General features: G+C 45.6%; 2 protein-coding genes and 1 non-coding gene across 3 annotated transcripts in view; all 3 read right to left on the reverse strand.

Annotated features, from left to right (window-relative positions):
- ZSCAN25 (zinc finger and SCAN domain containing 25) overlaps positions 1–16463 on the reverse strand; it is a 57582-nt gene extending 41119 nt beyond the window's left edge. Inside the window, exon 1 of the mRNA XM_062180829.1 lies at positions 16408–16463. The gene's annotated coding sequence lies outside the window, so the exon portion shown is untranslated. The remainder of the gene's footprint in view (positions 1–16407) is intronic.
- Positions 1131–17636, reverse strand: ZNF655 (zinc finger protein 655). Its single transcript, XM_062180845.1, is given in 6 exon segments — positions 1131–6809; positions 7334–7362; positions 7364–7412; positions 7415–7432; positions 16408–16570; positions 17550–17636. Coding segments are annotated over 5 exon segments (1623 nt in total). The 5' UTR covers positions 16544–16570; positions 17550–17636; the 3' UTR covers positions 1131–5418.
- Positions 10028–10162, reverse strand: LOC133751145 (small nucleolar RNA SNORA51). Its single transcript, XR_009864778.1, has one exon. It is a non-coding gene; the product is annotated as a small nucleolar RNA SNORA51 (small nucleolar RNA).
- Positions 17637–21558: the final 3922 nt, after the last annotated feature.

Genomic DNA, 21558 nt, shown 5'->3' on the forward strand with positions numbered 1-21558 from the left:
TTGCGCCAGGACGACCCCACGTGCAAGTTTAATCTCGCCCACTGGATCTGGGACCGCTGCTTTGAAAGGACAAATAAACTCTGAAGACAGAGGGTAAGTCAGCGAGGCCAGCTCCTCAGCATTGCTCTTTCGTGGCTCCTGCTCTGGAGGGCGCGTGGACTCCAGGGACACCGTGGGCAGCTCCTCCATGCACCGGGTCTATTCCAGCTTGTGCTGCCTCAACACCAGCATCTTCTCTTAAAATCCTTCAGAGCGACACCCAAGGGACCGGCAGTCACTTCGGCGAAGGGGGGAGAGAGGACAGACATTAGAGAGGTGCTGGGTGAAGCCTCCCCAAAAGGCACTCCCAGACGCGGGGAGGGCAGCGGAGGCGTCATTCTTCCTCCAGCCAGGAAAGGTGGCCGCCCTGACCCGTGCCCTTGGCCGCAGGGACGCAAGTCCCAGGGGCCCTCGCACCTCCGCCGCCCGGCCCGCCGCGCCACACCAGCAGCCCACGCCCTGCGCGTCCTCCCGCTGAGCCGCCGCCCTCGCCCACTCACCCCGGCACAGCGCCCCGGCGGGGTCTCCGCGGCAGACGCGCCGATCCCCGGGGGTCCGCATGCACTTCCGGGCCCGTGTAGGCGGCTTGGAGGTCTCGATCGCAGGCTCCCGAGGGCCGCGGAGGAGCGCAGTCCAGAGTCCACAGCCTGGCGGGTGTGCACCGCCTTGCCCCAGGGACTGCTCCCACTTCCCCGTGCCATCCCCGTGACTCCCGCCCAGCTCCGCCTTGCTTAGCGCCGCAGGCCGGGCTGACCCTGCAGGGCCCGCAGTGTGAACATGCAGATCAGCCTCTGCGGGGCGCTGGAGAGGGGGCGAAGACCCACACGCCGGTCAGGCCAGCAGTCTGCCACAGGCCCCTTTGTGTGGGGAGGAGGGGCACTAGGGGTTTGCTGTCAAACTGAAGAGTCCGGAACCCTATGGCCAGCATTCTCTCAGCGATCCTCAGCAAGCCTATTTCTTACCAGCTCGGGAGCCAGCAGCTGAAAACCTCGGCCGGGCCTCAGAAACTACCTATGCGGGACGAAGTGCGTGTGTAGGAATGTGTAACTTGAGCAAATGAGAGGGGGGAAAAAAAGACAAGACACTTCTAGTTATGCCCAAGTTGTAAATTTATAAACATAAATGAAGTACAGAAGGCTAACCATTTTTTACAAGTGAAGACAATGGGAGATGTTAGCAAAACAGTTAAAAGTCCAGCATTTTTCACTTGTACAGGGCACTATCTGAAATCATTCTTACAGTCCTGGATTGCACATCAATTCCTCCACACACTGGTATTTTGATGCGCGCACAAGAGGCGATGCCTTACGATGCGAGTGTCCGCTCGTGGACTCCAGCTGCCAGGAGCAGCTTCTGCCGCAGCCCAGGATGCCTCCCATTGCCTCCAGCCACAGGAAAGCTCCCCAAATCTGGGGTCCCTCAAGGCTAGTCCTGCACTGCTAAACCTTGGCTCCTGAATGCCTTCTGAGATTCCACTACTTCCTATGTGAGGATTCTTCAAAAAGCTCATGAACATGGAATTAAAAGGTAACTTTTTTGTTGTAAAGTGTTTGAAACCCATGCATATTTTCATAATACACGTTTTCATGGACTTTTTGAAGACTCTCTTACACTATAACCAGAGGTGATAATAAATCTTGGTAAAGAAAAAAAAATCTTGGTGAAGATCCATGTCATCAGCCAAGTTCTTAGTTAGCAGCAAAGTAAGAACATATCTGGGGCACGGAGAAATGGAAGCGTCAAGCTAGTGATGGGAGCAGGGTGTCTTGGCAGGGGACGTGAATTTGGGAGTTTTGACTTGTTACTATCTCAAGTTATTTCAAGAAGGGGTGTGACTAGCTCCTTAAATTAACCTCAACATATTCCCTGCTAGTATCCCAGGGAGCTCCAGGAACCTTTGGAATCAGCTGCAAACTTAACACTGAAACACTGGGGATGTGATAAGGAACAAAGAGCTATCAAAGGAAAGCTCTGGATTCTCAGATGTATAGAATGCCATCATGATGCTGTGAAGCTTTGGCTCAAACAGAACTGAGTTTGAGCTAATTTGCTTTGACAAGTTACTAGTTCTTTAACTTCTCTACCCCTCACTTCCTCTATAAAATGGAGCTGGCGCCCTTACAAGATTGTGAGAACTGAGCTTAAATATGTACACACATACATGTGCCTGTAGGTGGGTCGAGAGACAGTAGATAAAATTGGTGTCCCAGGGCCGGCGCCGTGGCACAGTGGGCTTAAGCCTTGGCCTGCAGCGCCAGCATCCCATATGAGCACCAGTTCGTGTCCCGGCTGCTCCTCTTCTGATCCAGCTCTCTGCTATGGCCTGGGAAAGCAGAAGATGGTCCAAGTCCTTGGGCCCTTGCACCTGCATGGGAGACCCGGAGGAGGCTCCTGGCTTCATATTGGTGCAGCTCCAGTCACTGTGGCTCTCTGGGGCGTGAACCAGCAGATGTAAGATGTCTCTCTCCCTCTGTAACTCTGCCTTTCAAATAAATAATTTTTTTAAAAAAATGGTATCCCCCTATTAGATTTTTTCTCTTCCCTCCCCTTTCAAGACCAAAAAGGCATTGTGGTGTAGCAGGTAAAGCAGCTGCCTGCAATGCTGGCATCCCATATGGACGTTGGTTCAAGTCCCCGCTGCTCTACTTCTGATCCAGCTCCCTGCTAATGCACCTTGGAAAGCAGTGGAGGATCGCCCAAGTGCTTGGGCCCCAGCACACACATGGGAGACCCAGAAGAAGCTCTTGGCTCCTGGCTTCAGCCTGGCCCAGCCCTGGAATGTTGTAGCCATTTGGGGAGTGAACCAGTGGATGGAAGATTCTCTTCCTCTCTCTGTAATTCTACTTTTCAAATAAACAAATAAATCCTTAAAAAAAAAAAAAAAGGCATAAATTCCATTGGACCAATTAAGCATCTGCTTAAACAGGTAAGTTACATTATTTTGGTTTCTCACTTTTAAAAATGTGTTTTATATTCTGCCTACTTCTACTGAAACCTTGAAGGATTTACTCTTATGTACTGACAACATCCCAACTAAATAACCCTTTAAATACGATCAGCTTTTATTCCAGAGGTCTGTAGAAAAGAAAGCATGGTGTCAATACAATTAGGATGACTGACTCTTACTGTGAATCAAGCTTCAGAGGATCTGAGTTGCCGTCAGGAAGGTGATTCCAAGATTCCCAAATGCTTCTAGCTGAGGCCTTCAGATTTTCTTTGAAACAGATTGTCAGAAAATTCAAGTACACCTTTATTCAAGTGGCAGTACAAAAGAACATTCCTAAGCAAAAAGCATACATATGATTTTTACATGTTCTATTTGTGGATTAATCAATCCTGTTTCACAGTCATCAGAGGTGATTGTTGGTGTCTATAAGGTATACATGTTTGATAGAAAAAGTCATGCATTTTTCATTTGTTTTTACTTCAAGGTCAATTTCATTTAGATCCCTATCTTGCCCTGATTAAGATCCTGTGCTTAGTGATAGGAACAGAGTAAAATACAGTGGCAGAACTATACTAGGTTAGCCATAAGAGGCTCACAGTATGAGCAGTAAGTTTTTATATATTTGCTGAGGATCCCTAGTAAATATTAACACCTGAACTATGAAAGCCTCAACTGCTGGACAACTAGAATTTTAGTAACACTTGTCTTATTCACAAAATGCTATGAAGCTTAAGATGGAAAAATACGAATATAATAAAATGCTTTGACAACACCTAAAGAATCATGAACTCTTTTTAGGTATACAAAAGTGATCCTAACTCTCTGGAGCTAACAATAGCTGTGATCACTTTTACCGCTCAAAAAAGTCATGTTCTTTTATATGGACTATAGATTCTATTAAAATACAAAAATGATGATTATACACAAAGCCCACATTTCAAATACTGTCCTGGATTGATGAAGGGAAATCAGAGGAAGGATCCAAACCACTCTCTTGAACTATTGTCTCTAGAGCTATTACATGAGTATAGCAACATGTTTGTTGGAAGGGCTGCATTCCCTTACGAAGCACTCTGGTTTTTTCTCATATATGTTCTTTGTTTGCCCTATCAACAGCAGACCTGAGCATTTTGCTGGCCGTCAATAGAAGCACATTAAGGAATTCTAAACTTAGACATGCAGAATAGGCACTGAATGAATATAGACAGGCCCCAAGGAGTCTTGTTGGCTCATAGATACCCTTATTCAGTTGAAATGTTTAGTCAGCCACAAACTCAAGGAAACAGAATCCTTCATACATAAGGATGGTCTGGACGTGCAAATCCAATTCCTTTAAAAAGATGCTTTGCTTTAGGAAAGAAAATACCAGACCAGCAACATCAAGTAGGGACAGAAAATCTGCTGGTGAAAAGTTAAAATCAGGAGGAAATCATCATTTGAAGATGCTTACAAGAATGAAAAAATCAACAGGAATCCAAGTATTGTGGCTTAAGAGCAGGCCTAAATGTCTGTTTTGGAGAGAACTTGGGCTAAGAGCAGAGAATGCTAACTGATCTACTTTCCAGAAGTTGACATGTTTTTAACATTGATGCATTAACAATATCTTAAGGAAAGTTTGAGTAAGAAGCAATTTCAGAAAAAATAAAATGTTTATAGGTCATATTAAAATAAAAATAGCTCACAAAATGAGCTCAATAAATGAGTTCTATAAATAAAATATACATAACCACTTAGAATATCTTTATATTAAATAAAAGAATGCCATGAGAAAACTGAGTTTCATTCACCAAGTCACCCCTCTAACTAAATTCTTCTGCAATGAAAAATACTGGAATTAAACCCTAATAATTTCACATAAAATAATCAAGAATTTTCTCTCCAATATTTAAATGGTAGGTAAAGCCCAAGATACAGTGACAATTTTTCCATTTGCATTGTATCAGATTCTCATCTGGTACAGACATTCTAAGAAAGATTTGTTAAAGTCCTGACAGACTGGCCACATTTACTGTATTTAAATGACTTTTCTTGGGCACAGATTGATGCTGAATCATTGTTGGGTTATGACAATCTCTTCACACACACATATTTATTACATTCACAACATTTCTGCTGGCATGAATTTGATACTGAACAGAGTTTAACTGATGACGTTTTCACACTCAGGAATGACACTACTCCACAGCGAATTCTCCAACTGTGACCAAGATATGAAAATAGCAGGAAGAGTTCACCACACTCAATAAATTCATATTCTCGCTTGTATGAACTTGCAGGAGGCAATGAAGAGTTTAACAGCAAAAGCTTTCATACAGTCATCGCATTCAGGTTTCTCTCTGGTGTGAACTCTCTGATGTGGAATAAGGGCTGAGCTATGAGTGAAGGGATTCACCACATTCAGTACACACATGATTTCTCCCAGGAGTGAACTCTCAGATGTTGAAAGGGGTCTGAACTTGAGTAAATGTCTTCCCACGTTCATTACATTCATAAGGTTTCTCTTTGGTATGGATTCTTTGATGTTGAACCAGGTGTGATCTCTGACTGATGTTCTCTTCCCAGGCATCACAATCAAAGGTTTTTTCTCTGGTAAGGACTTCTTGTTGCAGGGTAAGATCTGAACTGTAACTAAGACTTTCCTCATAATCATTACATTCATATGACTTCTCCTTCCTATGTGTCTTGTGATGCTCAATAAGGCATGAGGTTTGACTGAAAGCTTTTCCACACTCATTACATTCATGTGGCTTTTCTCTTGCATGAATTCTTTGATGCTGAATAAGATGTGAATTCAATCTGAAGTCTTTTCCACATTCATTGCATGTATACGGCTTTTCTCTGAAATTAATTCCTTGATGTTTAGCATAGGCTAACCCACTTTCATTATACTCATAGGATTTTTCTTGATGATGGATTCTCTGATGTTCTATTAGGTATGAAGTATGACAGAAGTCACTGCCACACACTGTACATTTACAGGGCATCTCTTTGTGAATCCTCTGATGTTGAGTAAGGTGTACACTACGACTAAAGACTCTTTCACAGCTGTTACATTTGTAAGATTTGGCTCTGGAGTGAATTTTCTTATGCTGAGTGATATCTGAGCTCTGCCTACAGGATTTATCAGACACTTCACAGGATTTATCAGATACTTCACATTTATAGGGTTTTTCTCTAGTGTGTATTCTTTTATGTCGACTAAGACTTGAGCTCTGACTAAAAGATTTTTCACATTCTTTACACTTGTAGGGTTTCTCTCTAGTATGGATTCTCTGATGTCGAGTAAGGGCTGAGCTCTGATGGAAGGTTTTCCCACATTCATCACATTTATAGGATTTCTCAGTAGCAGGAATGTTCTCCCACTTATTAAAGTGGGAAATGTCCATTAAGCTTTCTTTATAGTCACTATGAAAACTCTGTGTTTGACTTACATGTTCATGTTTATCAGCAGTTGAGTTCTGGTTGAAGTCTGTGTCGTATTTATTGTCATCAACATTTTGTATTCTAAGAACTCTCTGATCTGTATCAAGGGTGGAGTCCAGACTGAAGCTTTTTTCTGGGTCATTACATTCATTGTTCTTCTCACTGCTGAGGGTTTTCTTGCTGATTGTTATTTGCCTAAATTCTTTCTCCAGGAAGAGAAATTTCCTTAGGATTTCCTGAAGCCTTTCTAATCTGTCCTCAGACTTATACACTTCTCTAGTCTCAGGAACGTGGGCAATATCCTGTTTGAATCTTCCTACTCTTGTTTTGTATGAATGTACTTCTTCCGAAATGTTCTGCTTAGGAATCAACAGCTTGTTTTCTTCTGTGGTCTCTCCATCTGATACAATATATAAATAGAAAATGCAAATGTAATGTGTACCCTGTGCTTAGAAAAAGTAAACCCGAGAGGAGAAATCTAAATAATGCAGCATCAACAAGGCTAACAGAAGTTTAAATACTCTGGAAAAAAAAAAAAAAAAAAACAGGCGCAAAATCTCAACAGCAAATGGAAAGGCATGAACAGGAGCAGTGAGGTAGGCAATGATTCAGAGTGTGGCAGAAACAGGGCATGGTCAGCGGTATAAGAAGATAACCAGTTAAGGTGCTTCAAAAGAGAAAATAGAGAAATAGTTCAAAATAATTTTATTTCAGCAGTTTCAATGGGGACCTAGAACAACTTGTGCATAAGGAGCTAAATAAATGGAAAAGGGTCAACCTAAACTGCAGGGACCAGGCAGGAGCTCTCCATTCTGGCACAGGCAGAGCTCTTCACCCTGAGTACCAAAACAGACACAGCCTGGTTCAACAATTGGACTTCCCTTGCCGACTAATTTCATCTGATTGATTCTGCCTTACTCCCACCTGAGTAGTCCTCTCTTAAGACTTCTCTTAGTTTCCAGATCAAAGACCTGTAGATCTTGTTCCAGCTGGGAGATCCCACAGGCTTGGAAATTGGAAATCCTGATCACAAAGAAGGAAATGGGATATGGCAGTGTATCCCAAAATGTCACACCATAGTTTCTCTTTTAACTTAATGATAAATAGGGAGAGAAGGTAAATTCTGAGAAGACATTGATTAAAATGGCCTGGAGTGAGGAAGGTAAAGATCTTCAACAAGGAGCTCAGATTTCTGTTAAGGGGCAAATTAATAACTTGAAGCAGAAAAATTTATTTAAACACCATTCACACAAGAGAAATTATGCATGGGTGTCTTCACAAAAGTTATCATTACCACTCACCAACTGAGTCTGAAAATCAATATCCATATTAGATCTGGTCTTCAAGTACCAACAGGGAGGTAGGTCAGTAACATAATGTGAAGGGCCCAAAAAAAGGTGAAACCCAAGTACCTGTTGCATGGTGAGCTAAACTGTAGCAACGGCATCAGTTAAGACAATGAATATTCCAAGGACAAACATCAAGAAACACTCAGTTTCAGTGCACATGAGAAAACAATGTGACACATCCCTATCCAGAAGACACTTACACTCATTTGACAAGCACCCACAAAGTGCCTCCTGTGTACAAAGTAGGCAAAGGATGAAAGCCCAAGCGAAAAGTCCATCCCCTCGAGGACCTCACACTCTAACTGCAGACAGCTATAAACCATGCAGACAGCTAAAACACAATACAGCTAGGAAAGGCAATAAACGTGCATCCACACTGAAAATGGCCTTTCCACGGCTTGCATTATGAACAGGCAGGATCCATTTCTCTTTTAATGCCACAGCAATAGATGGTGTGCTTCTGAGGGGACAGAGTGTCAGATGGCAGTTTTGTATGTGAGGAGTCCAGACAGTTTCTCGAAGCACACATGCAAGGTTTCCCTCAAGCCCATCACTTCCGAAAAGTTTTCTCAGGGCAGGCATTTGGCCCCACGATTAAGACATCTATATTCCATATTAGCATGCCTGGGTTCAAGTTCCTGCCCAGCACTTGATTCCATCTTATCTTCTAATTTAAACCCTGGGAGGCAGCAGGAGATGGCTGAAAGTTAAGTGGGCCCTGTCCCTGTCATCTACCTGGGAGACCTGGACTGAGTTCCCAGCTCCCACGATCTGCCATGCCCACCCTTCACCATTCCATACATTTGGGGAGTTAGTCAGTGTGGGACTGGGGGCCAGTCGCAATCTTTTTCTGCCTCTCAAAGAAATGTGTTCTCCATTCAATGTCCCCTTATCATTACCTGACAAGTCACCATATAATGACATTTATAGATTTATTTTTAAAATGTTTCAGATATTATCATCTCTACTTGATTTATAAACTCTTTGACAGCTAGACCATACATCTTGTATCAGCCACTTACCAAATGCCCCCATGTCAACACTGACAGGTACTCAATTTTAAAAGGACAATGGGAGGCCAACACTGTGGGGTAGTGGGTAAAGCCACTGCCTGCAGTGCTGGCATCCGAGCCTTGGCTGCTCCTCTTCCAGTTCAGCTCTCCGCTATGGCCTGGGAAAGCGGGGGAATGTGGCCAAGTCTTTTGGCCATGGGAGACCCATAGGAAGCTCCTGGCTTCCAATTGGCTCAGCTCCGGCTGTTACAGCCACTTGGGGAGTAAACCAGCGGATGAAAGACCTCCCTCTCTCTCTCTGTAACTCTGCCTTTCAAATCAGCTAAACTCCAGCTGTTGCAGCCATTTGGGGAGTGAACCAGCGGATGGAAGAACTCTGTCTCTATGTCTCTCTGTAACTCTTTCAAATAAATAAATCTTAAAAAAAAAAAAAAAAAAAAAAAGATAACATGGGGGGGCCCGGCGCTGCAGCATAGGTTAAGCCTCTGCCAGTGGTACTGACAACCCATTGGGTGCCAACTGGAGTCCAGCTGCTCCACTTCCAATCAAGCTCCATGCTAATAGCCTGGGAAAGCAGTGGAAGATGACTCAAGTGCTTGGGCCCCTGCACCCACATAAGAGACCTGGAAAGAAACTTCTGGCTCCTGCCTTAGGATCAACTTAGCTCCAGCCATTGTAGCCATTTGGGGAGTGAGCCAGCAGATGGAAGATCTCCCTCTCTGTAACTCTGTCTCTCAAATAAATAGATATTTAATTAAAAAAAAAAAAAGTAATGTAGGAAAGAAAATGTCTAATAGGCAGCTAGAGATGAGAATGCAGAAGAGAGTTTCAGATTAAGAGTTAAAAATCACCTATATTATTAAAATATTAAGGTTTACTATGAACTTAGCTACAAAGTACCAAACCAAGAGTTTTACAAGTTTTCGCCCTCACCATAACACAAAGAGGTAGGAACAAACACGAATACTAAGATTCGGAGAGATCCAATAACTTCCCAAAGTCATAAGTGGTGAACCTAAGATTCAAACTCAGTGCTATTTCAGAACTCAGACTTTAAACAATCTTCTAGAAACAAAAAAGACTGTGAACTGAAATCCATCCTTTCCTCCAAAATACAGACATGCAGAGAAGTATATTGACAACAGGGAAGGTAGAAATAATAATAAAAAAAAATTGTTAGATTAAAAAGTGGATGGCCAGGAACACTGAGGATTTAGTCATAGAAATCTTTGTTGTTTTTTTTTTTTCCCTCAACTCCTTGTCCCCCCATTCACAATACAGCCCAGGCACGATGAGGCCTGAGCTGAGGTGTACATGGGGAAGGCCTGCTCTGCCTCCTCTTTCTATACAGTCAGTGTAAGAACACAGCCTGTGGTAAGCACCAGGAGGCCGTCATGAAAATCTTAATTAAATTACCTTTCTCTCTGTCTCTCTCTCTCTCTCTGTCCACTCTGCCTGTCAAAAAAAAAATTAAATAATAGTAATAATAATAATAATCCGATCACACTTAATATCTGGTCTGTAGCTCTTATCACTTGCTGTCTTTCCCAAGAAATTTAAGTAACTAACTCAAGTCAGGCACTTATATCCATAACCCAATTTAATCCTCGGCACAACCCAAAAAAGCCTTCGGTTTTACAGATGAAGAAAATGTCAGATCAAATAATTTGTTCAACATATTACAGTCAATGAGTGGAGCCCCACTCTGTAATCTTTCTAATCTATCATACTGTCAACTAAAGCATTAATGGCAGGTTTTCTTCCCACTGACCTGAATGACTGTTTTCAAAATTTAACTCAAAACTCTATGCTTTCAAAGTATGCACTTATGGAGTGGATGCTGTGATGCAGTGGTCAAAGCTGCCACTGTGACGTCAACATCTGGTATCAGAGTGCCAGTTCCAGCCTCCACTCCATTTCCATACTAGCTTCCTGCTAATGCACCTGGAAGGCAGAGGCAGACACTGGCCCAGGTCTTTGGGTTCCTGCCACCCATGCGGGAAGACCTTGATGGAGATTCTGGCTCCTGGATCCTGCCTGGCCAAGTCCCAGCTCTTGCAGGCATGTGGAGAGTGACCCAGTGGATGGAAGTTCTGTGTTTATCCCTCTGTCACTCCATCTTTCAAATAAATCTCTTTTATACTCGCTTTAAATTTTTTCTATTTAAAATTAAAACTAGTTTTTTATTCAAATCTTTGATTCTATTTAAATCTTGAATTTTCTGATTATTCTAATAGTCTCTTAAAATAGCATTTAAAATTTATCTTATTATTTGGTTTGTTGTTTTTACTAGAGTTTTTACAAGATTTTAGTCACCTGACAGCTTCATGCTTTTCTTCCTGGTCCTTAATAAATACACAAATAAAATCTCTCCTCCACAACAGCATTCTTTTGTAGACACCTGCTATACTGGAATGTATACTTAGACAGTTTTATTTCTTCTTGAATGCATGTTGTTTATGGTTCCAAAATGTACAAACTGGCCTCTCTGTTCAATTTATCATGGTTATTTTGAATTTTTCTTGTCATCAGAGTACAACCTATCAAAAACATAAGAAACTCTTTATATAGTTGGAATTTTGTCCACAAAATAGTGGAAAAGAGCATGGGGAAAAAAAAAAAAAAAAAAGAGTGGAAAAGGGTTTCAGAGACAGATTCAGGTTCCAAGCCTATCATTTAACTTCTCTGCCCATTTCCTCAGAAATAAAATAGTATCACCTACTCACAGGGTTGTGGTAAGGACTAAATAAGAGATACACACACATAGTATTCAGCAACATACTGGCTGATCAGCACATAGTAAATGCCACAACTACAGAAAACTGTGGAAACATACTATTGTCCTCCAAGATATCAAGTTCAAAAAGCACAAGATATATACCTAACATTCTCAATCTATCAACCGACTAATCATCAACTAGAATTGATAAGCTAATTGCTAATACCATCATCTAACAGGGCACCTACCACACTGACCCATGTGAGATCTGGCACTAAGTCACAGCTACCTTCCCTTGGTTACAACTCTCAAGCAGGTGACTCAATTATCATGACTAGAATATTCTTTGAAAACTGGATAATGAAAACTATGTGTTGCCTACTTTTTGTACTCAGCTGTTTACACAGTATATATTGACTGCTCTTCTAGTGGAAGCCAAAGCACCAGAGACCTGATGTCTGATAAACATGAGTCAAGGCTACTGCCATGCAGAAAAGATATAAAACAGAAAGTGAGGCTGCTACATCAGGGACTGAGTTAAAACGCCTTTATTTTACAACCCCAAACAGTAAGTTAAATCAATACATGTATAAGCTTAACTTTCAGGTACAGTCTGCTGAACTCACAAGTATTAAAATGATTTCCCAAGGACTAGAAAAATTAATTGCTAAGGACATGCTACTGACTAGGTCACAAAACCAAGCTGAATTGGAGAGTTTCTTCGTGTGTGCCTGATGTGTGTGGCATGTATGTATGTCCTGTGTGTGCAGACAAAACAGAGGAAATGGGAAAAAGTTCAGTTTCATACCATGCTGTGCTGTGAGACTACTACAAAGTTTTTACTCCAAAAAGTAGACAGGTGTAGCTGTTGGAAATTCTGTAATTAGGTAAAATGAACAATAGTTTACAATTTTATATATATATGTATATATATCAGTGTACAGTTTACAAAATTAAATATACATTCATACATTTTTATGCCCTGAAATAAAAGAATTTAACTTCTTTGCCTTCCCAGTTCCCCCTCCGTCAAGGACAGTGCTAAGGTACCATAAGGTCATCAATCTGTACAGCACCAGAGAGAATCCAGGGGAGGAAGGCACGACCCTGAAGAGTGTCAGAGGGATTTCAAGGAAGGAGAAAACTATGATCTGAAACATGAGGAAAGCCCAGGGGACCACAGGAGGGTCAGGTCGTGTTTGAAACAGAAAAGGAGGGGCACACCACGTTTCACATTCCAAAATAACAAGAAAGATCGTAACTGAAGACCTGGAGCTGAACTCTGTGGTTTCTCAGAACACAAGCAGACGACCACCAACTGCAGTTTCTGAACTGGGTTCATAACGCACCTGGTTGCAATGGAGGTTTCTTTGGCCCCTTATATTAGAAATTTAACAAAGGTCATTTAAGGAACTAAAATTTTACATAGTAGTGGCATCCTGGGGAGCATCTATTCCATCAATCAAGTTTAATATCTTACAATCGTGGAAAAGGAGTTTCCGAGGAGGGACGAACAATATCGATGGGAAGCCGATACTTGGACCATCTCTTGGAGATTCCTGCTGTAAGGACTGCAAGTGTTTCTCCAGAGAAAGCACTTGCCTGGGTATGACTCAGGGCCGGGCAGGAATTCACACTATGAAGCCGGGTGGTGGGAAGACGGAGAAGTATGCCTACAAAGATCAAAGAGCCAGGAATAGAAAACACATACTAAAAACCTTCTCAGAGGGCAGGAGAAGAACCTGTGAATCCTGAATGCAATCAGGGAGACAAAGCAACACCCTGGATGCTACTAGCACAGGCAAAGCAGGAAAAAAGTAAGCAAATACAAATACCCAAACTTGAAAAGGGATAAGAAAAAAGGCAAAAAAAAAAAAAAAAAAAGTGAAAAAAAGAACAATGCTCACATCAAGGGGGCTACGAAACCCCGACTGACACTTCTTGACAGCACTACAGACCCTGATCCAAGCTGCCTAACAGTGCTGCTCAAAATAACAAAGGAGAGATCCGTTTAAGAATTTACCCCGGGCTGGCATTCATGGCACAAGGGGTAAAGCTGCAGCCTGCAGAGCCAGCATTCCATTTGGACCCGGTTTGAGTCCCCGCTGCTCCACTTCTGATCCAGCTCTCTGCTATGGTCTGGGAAAGCAGTGGAAGATGGCGAAATGCTTAGGCCCCGGAACCTGTGCTCCTGGCTTCAGATCAGCCCAGCCCATTTCTTTCTATGTCTCTCTCTCTCTGAGAAAGAGAACTGCCCATTTGCGTTAGAGTAACTGTCTGAGACTGCTGCTGCCCTAGGGATTACCATCTAGGTGACTCACTGAAATGTACTCACATTGAGTCAAGTCCTTAAATGCTCACAGATGAACATGGGGATCTCAACAGGTACAACAACAAGGATTTTTGTCTGCTCAACAACGATTTGAGTCTACCTTTTAAAAAGGCATTTCTGGGGGCCGCCACCTGCAGTGCCAGCATCCCATGTGGCTGCTGGTTCGAGTCCTGGCTGCTCTACTTCCAATCCAGCTCTCTGCTATGGCCCGGGAAAGCAGTAGAAGATGACCCAAGTCTTTGGGCCCCTGCATCCGCATGGGAAGACCCGGAGGAAGCTCTTGGCTCCGGATTGGTGCAGCTCTGGCCGTTGCGGCCAGTTGGGGTGTGAACCAGCAGATGAAGGACCTCTCTCTCTGCCTCTTCTCTCTCTCTCTGTGTAACTCTGACTTTCAAACAAATAAATAAATAAATCTTAAAAAAAAAAAAAAAGGCACTTCTTCTTCCTAGGAAAATGGGAAATTCTCAAGCTACTGGGGCAGTGAAACACCAGGGAAGAAAGTATCCGGTTGGGGGAAAGAGTCTCTCTCATAAGAAAGGAAAAGACAGCGAAGGTTGAGAACTTAGGCAAAGCACAAGCAAGGTTCCCTTTGCTAAGAAGGAACAGGATGTCCCACAAAACTAGGGAACATGAACTGAAAATAAGGAGTAGAACATCTCTTCTCAACAGCCCCAAGGGAACTTCACCCTTCCCAGAGATGACCTTAAAGACAAAGGATCTGGAGATTCTAAGACCTGAAATGTGAGCCACACCCTAACAACCTCCTCAGAGACCTCTCACCTACTCAAAAAAGCAAAGAAATCGATATAGGTAAATTGGATAATAAGGAAGATGGTCCTTACCCAACGAGACCACGTTCCCATAATTCTCTAACATCACTTCTCTGTAGAGGTCCCTCTGAACAGGGTCCAGGCATCCCCATTCCTCTCGAGTTAGGTGCACAGCCACATCCTCGAATGTCACAAACTCCTGAAATAACACATTCTGGCTGCTCTGGGGAATGAGGCCACTGTAACACCATGGCCAGAGAATGAAGATGCTAGAGAGGGTATCCAGTGTGCATTTATGTCGGGGAGGTGGGAGAACAGATTAGAACCGAGAGAATAAATCCCACAACCCTTAAACATCAAGTAAGTGCCCATCACAGAACCATGGGCAAAGGAAGAAGCAACAAGCTTGCTCGTGGTGCTGGGGAGATGGGAAGGGGTTTGTGTGAAGTCCGCGTCTCTGAAGAAGAGCAGTACCCCCAAGGGGGTCTGCTACTGAAAAAACTTCCAGGCAAGGTCTGTAGATAGGATTGGGAGAGACCACACTTCATGAGCAGTTCCTGAGGAGAGGCGGAGGGTTCCTCAGCTCACCTGGTACAGTGCAGCTGCCTGGTCTCCTGGGCTTCCCTCGTGGGGAAGAGCAGGCACCTGGGGGACAGGTGGAGCTGAGGGAGGAGAAAGGAGCCAAGAGTGAGAGCAGCCCCTCCCCAGGGCTCCGTTTCAGAAGAGGCCGCTCCAGCCCAAGAGGTCGGCAGGATCCTCCTTCACATCCACACGCTAGTAAACCCAACACACATTTCGCAGGCACTGGGTGTGTCTGCTCAGCTCCCGCTCACTACGTGCATGCCCTACTTACGCAGGTCTAGACTTGCGATGCAGGCTTATTACGAAATCTCTCCTCCACCTTGTTCTCATGACCTGCCGTTCCCCTCACAGGAAAATGAACACAGCATAAAGACTCGTGGTGACTTCTCCAGGGCCACGGTACTTTAGATGTCTGACCCCTTTGCAGACACTGTTCTACAAACTCCATAAAGGCGTTCTCTCGTAAATGGGCCCTGTCTCGACAACCAGTATGCGAGGTTCCCAGGAGTCTCCACAACCCTTCCGACACGTTTGCAGGGGTCCACAGCACCCTACACACTGGGGTACTCCATCTGTGTTGCTGACACACAAGTTATTTTAGGCACTGGCGCTGGCCATAAGCAATGTACAACCCAGTTCTTACAAGACAGAGGAAGAAAAATACAGACCAACCATCCATAAACTGTGACTGGAGAGTCAATGTAGGATATGTACGCATTCCCAAGGGCATTGTGTGCTCAACCAAGGAGTTAACTGGTTGTTTTCTTGACCAAAATACATTAGTCACAAATGCTGTGGTCACAACAGAGTGGCAGGCGGCAAAGCACACAAAGTCACCAAGGAAAGAACCCGAGTGAAAGGCAGGCGGGAGGGCAGGGAAAGGCCTTGAATGAAGAGGAAATGAGAGCCAGGCAAGGACTGTGACAGGTGGCGAAAGCAGCAAGCCTTAGAAATCACTTTGGCTGAGGTAACCAAGATGAAACGAAGGTTGCCTGAAGGAAAAATAGCCAGAGGGGAGCGAGCAGCTACCGCTGTGCTTCTTAAAGCAAAATGCGCTGTCCTTAACAGACAGGCCCAGACCAGGAGACAATCAGCCGCTCTGGCCCTCCCTTCCAGTCCTCCCTCGAGGGGCCGCCATCTTCTTCTCGGAGTTCCTGGCCTTTCTCTTAGCAAGCCCAGGAGCCCCTCTCACAATCCCCACTTTTCTGGCCGGAAGTGTTGTCTCTGCCTTACCCACAGTGAGTCCCTGCTCCATGTCGGTGTCCTGCGTGAACGGAGGCTCAGGGGACAGATACTCAGACTGGTTCTCCAAAGAATGAAACTGGACCCTTGGAGATTCTGCTGCTTGCTGGGCCGGTATTTCCTCCATCCCTGTTCCGGAGGGCAATCACCATCACTGTGGGGGGAGATCAGGAGAAATTACTGTCAGAAGTTCAACTATCCCATCATTTTATAGTCTCGTGACCTAGCCATCTATCCCCCGTCCAGCAAATACTCTACAGAAACTAGCTGATGAGGATTAACCACCTGAAACAGACAACAGAAAGACGGCTATTATTCAAATACTTAAAAGCCAAACCATATGGTCCAAATACGCAAATGCATTTGACCTCCACTAATTTCAAGTTGGGGTATCAAGAGAGAAAAAAAAAAAAAAAAAAACCACCCCCACGCCCACACAGCACCATTTAATCGTGTAAAAGTTTCCTGCGAGATTTTCAAATGTTTAAACATTGACCACCTTTCAAGGTTCGGGCCTCCACCCAGAGAAGCGTGCCAGTGAGGATTACTCATTGTTTTTCCGAAGCGGGCCCCTTAGGAACTAGTAGCTAATTGCTAACAGCCCTCTTTTAAAAAAATCACTACATGGGCTTAAGGAATCACAAAAGCGCTCCGGGGGTGGGGGGTGGGGGGTGGGAACCCTCGCGGACGCAGACGCGGTGGGCAGGCCGCCCCCTCCCCCCACAAACCTGCGAGAGAAACGCAGGGAGAAAGCCGCGACCCGCACAGGGCTGCCGGGTGCCCTTCACACCCAAGGACGTGCGGCAGCGCTCCGGCCTGCCTCCACCACCCTCGCCAGGGCCTCGGAGGCTCGGGCCGCGCTGCCCCCACCCACTTCCCCTTTGCAGGAGGGCACGGTCCCTGAAGGGCGAGGCAGGCCCCACGGACCCAGCTCAGGCCGGGCCTCGGTCACCGGGTCCCGACGCGGGGCCCTCGGTCCGCAGGGCGTCGGGGCGCAGCAGGGCGGAAGGGAAGCAGGCCCCTCGCACCCGGGCCGCCGCCGTCGGCCGTGCCGGGACGCTTCTTCCTGCTCCTGGGGAGGTGAGCAGGGGGCCGGCCCAACGGCGACCGCAACCCGGCTTCGGGGAACTCACCCGAGCAGAGAGGAGCACCCAGCGGCTGTCGCGTCGCAAACACACTGGCTCCTACGCCGCCTCAGCCTGCCTATGACCGCTCTAGACTGCCCGGAGGACCGCGCCTCTCTGTGGCACTTCCGGGTGGCGGAGGGAGGGCTCCGGGCGAGGGCCCCGGATGAGGCTTTGGCTACAAGCCCCGGATGGGGCTCTGGACGAGGGCTCGGGGCTAGGGCTGGGGCTGGGCGTCTGGGCCACTCTAGTTCCACGCCTTTTTTTTTTTTTTTTTTAAGATGTATTTTATTTATTTGGGAAACGGAATTACAGAGAGAAGTAGAAACAGAGAGGTCTTCCATCTGCTGGTTCACTCCCAAATGACCACTGGTTCACATCACAAATGCCCTCACCAGCTGGGGCTGCAACAGGGCGAAGCCAAGAGCCAGGAGCATCTTCTGGGTCTCCCACGTGGGTGCAGGGACCCAAGAACTTGGGTCATCTTCCACTGCTTTCCCAGGCCATTAGCCGGGGAGCTGGATGGGAAGTAGAGCAGCCAGGACTCGAACCAGCAGCCACATGGGATGCTGGTGCTACAGGCAGCAGCTTAACCCGTCATGCCAGAAGCCTGTCCCCTCCCATAAGCTCTTTAAACTCTCTTCATATAAGAAAAGTACTGAAGTGTGCAGCTGACATTTGGACCACAAAATCATGAAATCTAAATCTCCTAAAGATCTTGGGGGGAGGGGTAGAGTGTAGGCAAAACAGGTTAGAAGCAGAAAAGAGACTGAGAAGGGAGGATTGAAGGCAGTTCCGCCCCTCGTGGGAAGGCTAAACCACGCAGAAACAGGGAGAGGGAGAATGCGTGGTGCTGGGACAGGAACCCTTTGGGCACTGTGATTCCCAGGGAGCCTTGGGTCTTTAAAAAATATGACACCTGGGGACCTGCACTGTGGTACAGAGCGTAAAGGTGCCACCTGCGATGCCGGTATCCCATATGTGCACCAGTTCCAGTCCCAGCTGCTCCACTTCTGATCCAGCTCCCTGCTAATACGCCTGGGAAAGCAGCCCAAGATGGCCCATTCATCAACATGGAAGACTCAGATGGAGCTCTTGGCTTCAGCCTGGCCTAGCCCCAGCTGTTGCAGACATTTGGGGAGTAAACCAGTTGATGGAAGAACCAATGATATTCTGAATCCAGAAGATATTTTAAAATAGAAATTCTAAGGAATTTACCAAAAACAAGAAAAATAGCTGACCAAACTTCTCTTTTAAAAAGAGCTATTGGGGGGGCCGGTGAGTTTTGCCCAGGTCCTTGGGCCCCTGCACCCACATGGGAGACCCAGAAGAAGCTCCTGGCTCCTGGCTTCAGATCGGCTCAGCTCTGGTTGTTGCGGCCATCTGGGGAGTGAACCAACGAATGGAGGACCTCTCTCTCTCTCTCTCTTTTTCTCTCTCTCTCCTTTTCTTTCTGTGTAACTCTTTCAAATAAATAAATAAATCTTTAAAAAAAAAAAAAAAGAGCTATTGGGGTGGGTGTTGTGGTGTAGCAGGTAAAGCTGCCAGCAGAGGATGGCCCAAGTCTTTAGACCCCTGCTCCCATGTGGCAGAACTGGAACAATCTCTTGGCTCTTGGCTTCCACCTGGCCCAACCCCAGTCATTGTAGTAATTTGGTGAGTGAACCAGTGGATGGAAAACTATATATCTCTCTATATAACTCGGTCAAATAAATAAATTTTTTAAAAGTTATCAAGATTTTAAGTTACAAGGTCATTATGGCAGATAGAATCATAGCTCCCCAAAGATTTCCAAGTCCTGCTCTCTGGAACCTGTAAAGATTTACCTTCCACAGCAAAAGGGGACTTTAAAGACATAACTACGTTAAGGGCTATGAGGTAGAAAGATTATTATAGATTATCCAGTGAGTGCAATCATAAGAGTCCTTATAAAAGGGAGGTAGGAGTATTAGAGAAAAATTTTCTTTCACTTAAAAAATATTTATTTGTTTTTAAGAGAGAGTGACAGGCCGGCGCCGTGGCTTAACAGGCTAATCCTCTGCCTTGCGGCGCCGGCACACCGGGTTCTAGTCCCGGTCGGGGTTCCGGATTCTATCCCGGTTGCCCCTCTTCCAGGCCAGCTCTCTGCTGTAGCCCAGGAGTGCAGTGGAGGATGGCCCAAGTGCTTGGGCCCTGCACCCGCATGGGAGACCAGGAGAAGCACCTGGCTCCTGGCTTCAGATCAGCACGATGCGCCGGCCGCAGCAGCCATTGGAGGGTGAACCAACGGCAAAAAGGAAGTCCTTTCTCTCTGTCTCTCTCTCTCACTATCCATTCTGCCTGTCAAAAAAAAAAAAAAAAAGAGAGAGAGAGAGAGAGTTACAGAGAGAGAGAGAGAGAGAGAGACAGGGGATGGGAGGTGATCTTCCAGATGCTGGTTCACTCCCCACATAGCCAGCCACAGCAGCCAGAGGTGGGCCAAGCTGAAGCCAGGAGCCAGCCACTCCATCCTATTCTCCCGTGTGTGGCAGGGGCCCAAACCCCAGGGCCATCTTCCACTGCCTTCCAGGAAGCTGGGTAGGAAGCCGAGCAGCCGGGACTCAGAGCTCTGCTCTGATACCGGATGCCAGCATCATCAGTCCCTAGACAGAAGTTTGGAAGTGTTACACTAGCTAGCTCTGAAGATGACGGGAAACATGCAGGGAGCTAAGGCAGGCAGGTAGCTCCTTAGGAGGGGGGAAAGGCAGGGAAATGAATCCTCTCCAAACCTTCAGAAGAAAACATGGCCTTGTTGACCCATGTGAGACTGCTGACATCCTGAACTCTAAGGTAGTAAACTTTTGTGGGTTTATTTATTTATTTATTTATTTTGACAGGCAGAGTGGACAGTGAGAGAGACAGAGAGAAAGGTCTTCCTTTGTCATTGGTTCACCCTCCAATGGCCGCTGCAGCCGGTGCACCGCGTTGATCTGGTACTTATCCTGGTCTCCCATGGGGTGCAGGGCCCAAGGACCTGGGCCATCCTCCACTGCACTCCCGGGCCATAGCAGAGAGCTGGCCTGGAAGAGGGGCAACTGGGACAGAATCCAGCGCCCCGACCGGGACTAGAACCCAGTGTGCTGGCGCCGCAAGGCAGAGGGTTAGCCTAGTGAGCCGTGGCGCCGGCCAACTTTTGTGGTTTTAAGACACTAAATCTGGGATAATATACCATCAATAGGAAACTAATAGTCATTCTACAAAAATCAAGCATTTTGCTATGTAATATACATACTACATACTGGAAGATACATTCAGAATCCTATCATATACTCCAGAAAGAACTGGAAGAGAGGCGCTGATGCACTCCAAGATAAACAACAGGTAAGTAAGCATCCACACTGATAGCTTGATTTGATCAGTTTGTACTGTATACATGTGTTGAAATATTGTGTGATATCCCCAAAAGTACAAGATCTACACACTAAACAAAAATGTTTAATAAAAAACCCACATGTATATATATGTGGTATTATTTATATATAAAACATTATATATATATATATATATATATATATATATATATATATATGAGAGAGAGAGAGAGAGAGAGGCACAGAAAGCTCCCACTCACTGGTTCTCTCCCCAAATGCCTGCAAGAGTAAGGCCTGGGCCAGGCCTGGAATTCAACCCAGGTCTCCCAGGTGGATGGTAGGGACCCAACTACTTGAGCCACCGTCTGCTGCCCCATAGGGTTTGCATTAGTGGGAAGCTGGAATCAGGAGCCAGAGCTAGGACTTGAACCCAGGTATTCCTAGATGGGATGGAGGTGCCCCAACCAGCATCGCAACTACCAGGTCAAATGTCTCCCCCCAGGAATAGATGTTAGTCTTAATCTTTATTCTTTATTTATTTTCTTTTCACTTAAAAGGCAGACAGAGAAAGAGACAGAGATCTTCCATGTGCTGCTTCACTCCTCAAAAGCTCGCAATGGCCAAGGCTGGGCCAGGCCCACGCTAGGAGTCTGGAACTCAGTCCAGGCTCCTCACATGCATAACTGGGA

Source organism: Lepus europaeus, chromosome 21 (assembly GCF_033115175.1).
Source record: "Lepus europaeus isolate LE1 chromosome 21, mLepTim1.pri, whole genome shotgun sequence".
In the NCBI taxonomy this organism is placed as follows: Eukaryota; Metazoa; Chordata; class Mammalia; order Lagomorpha; family Leporidae; genus Lepus; species Lepus europaeus.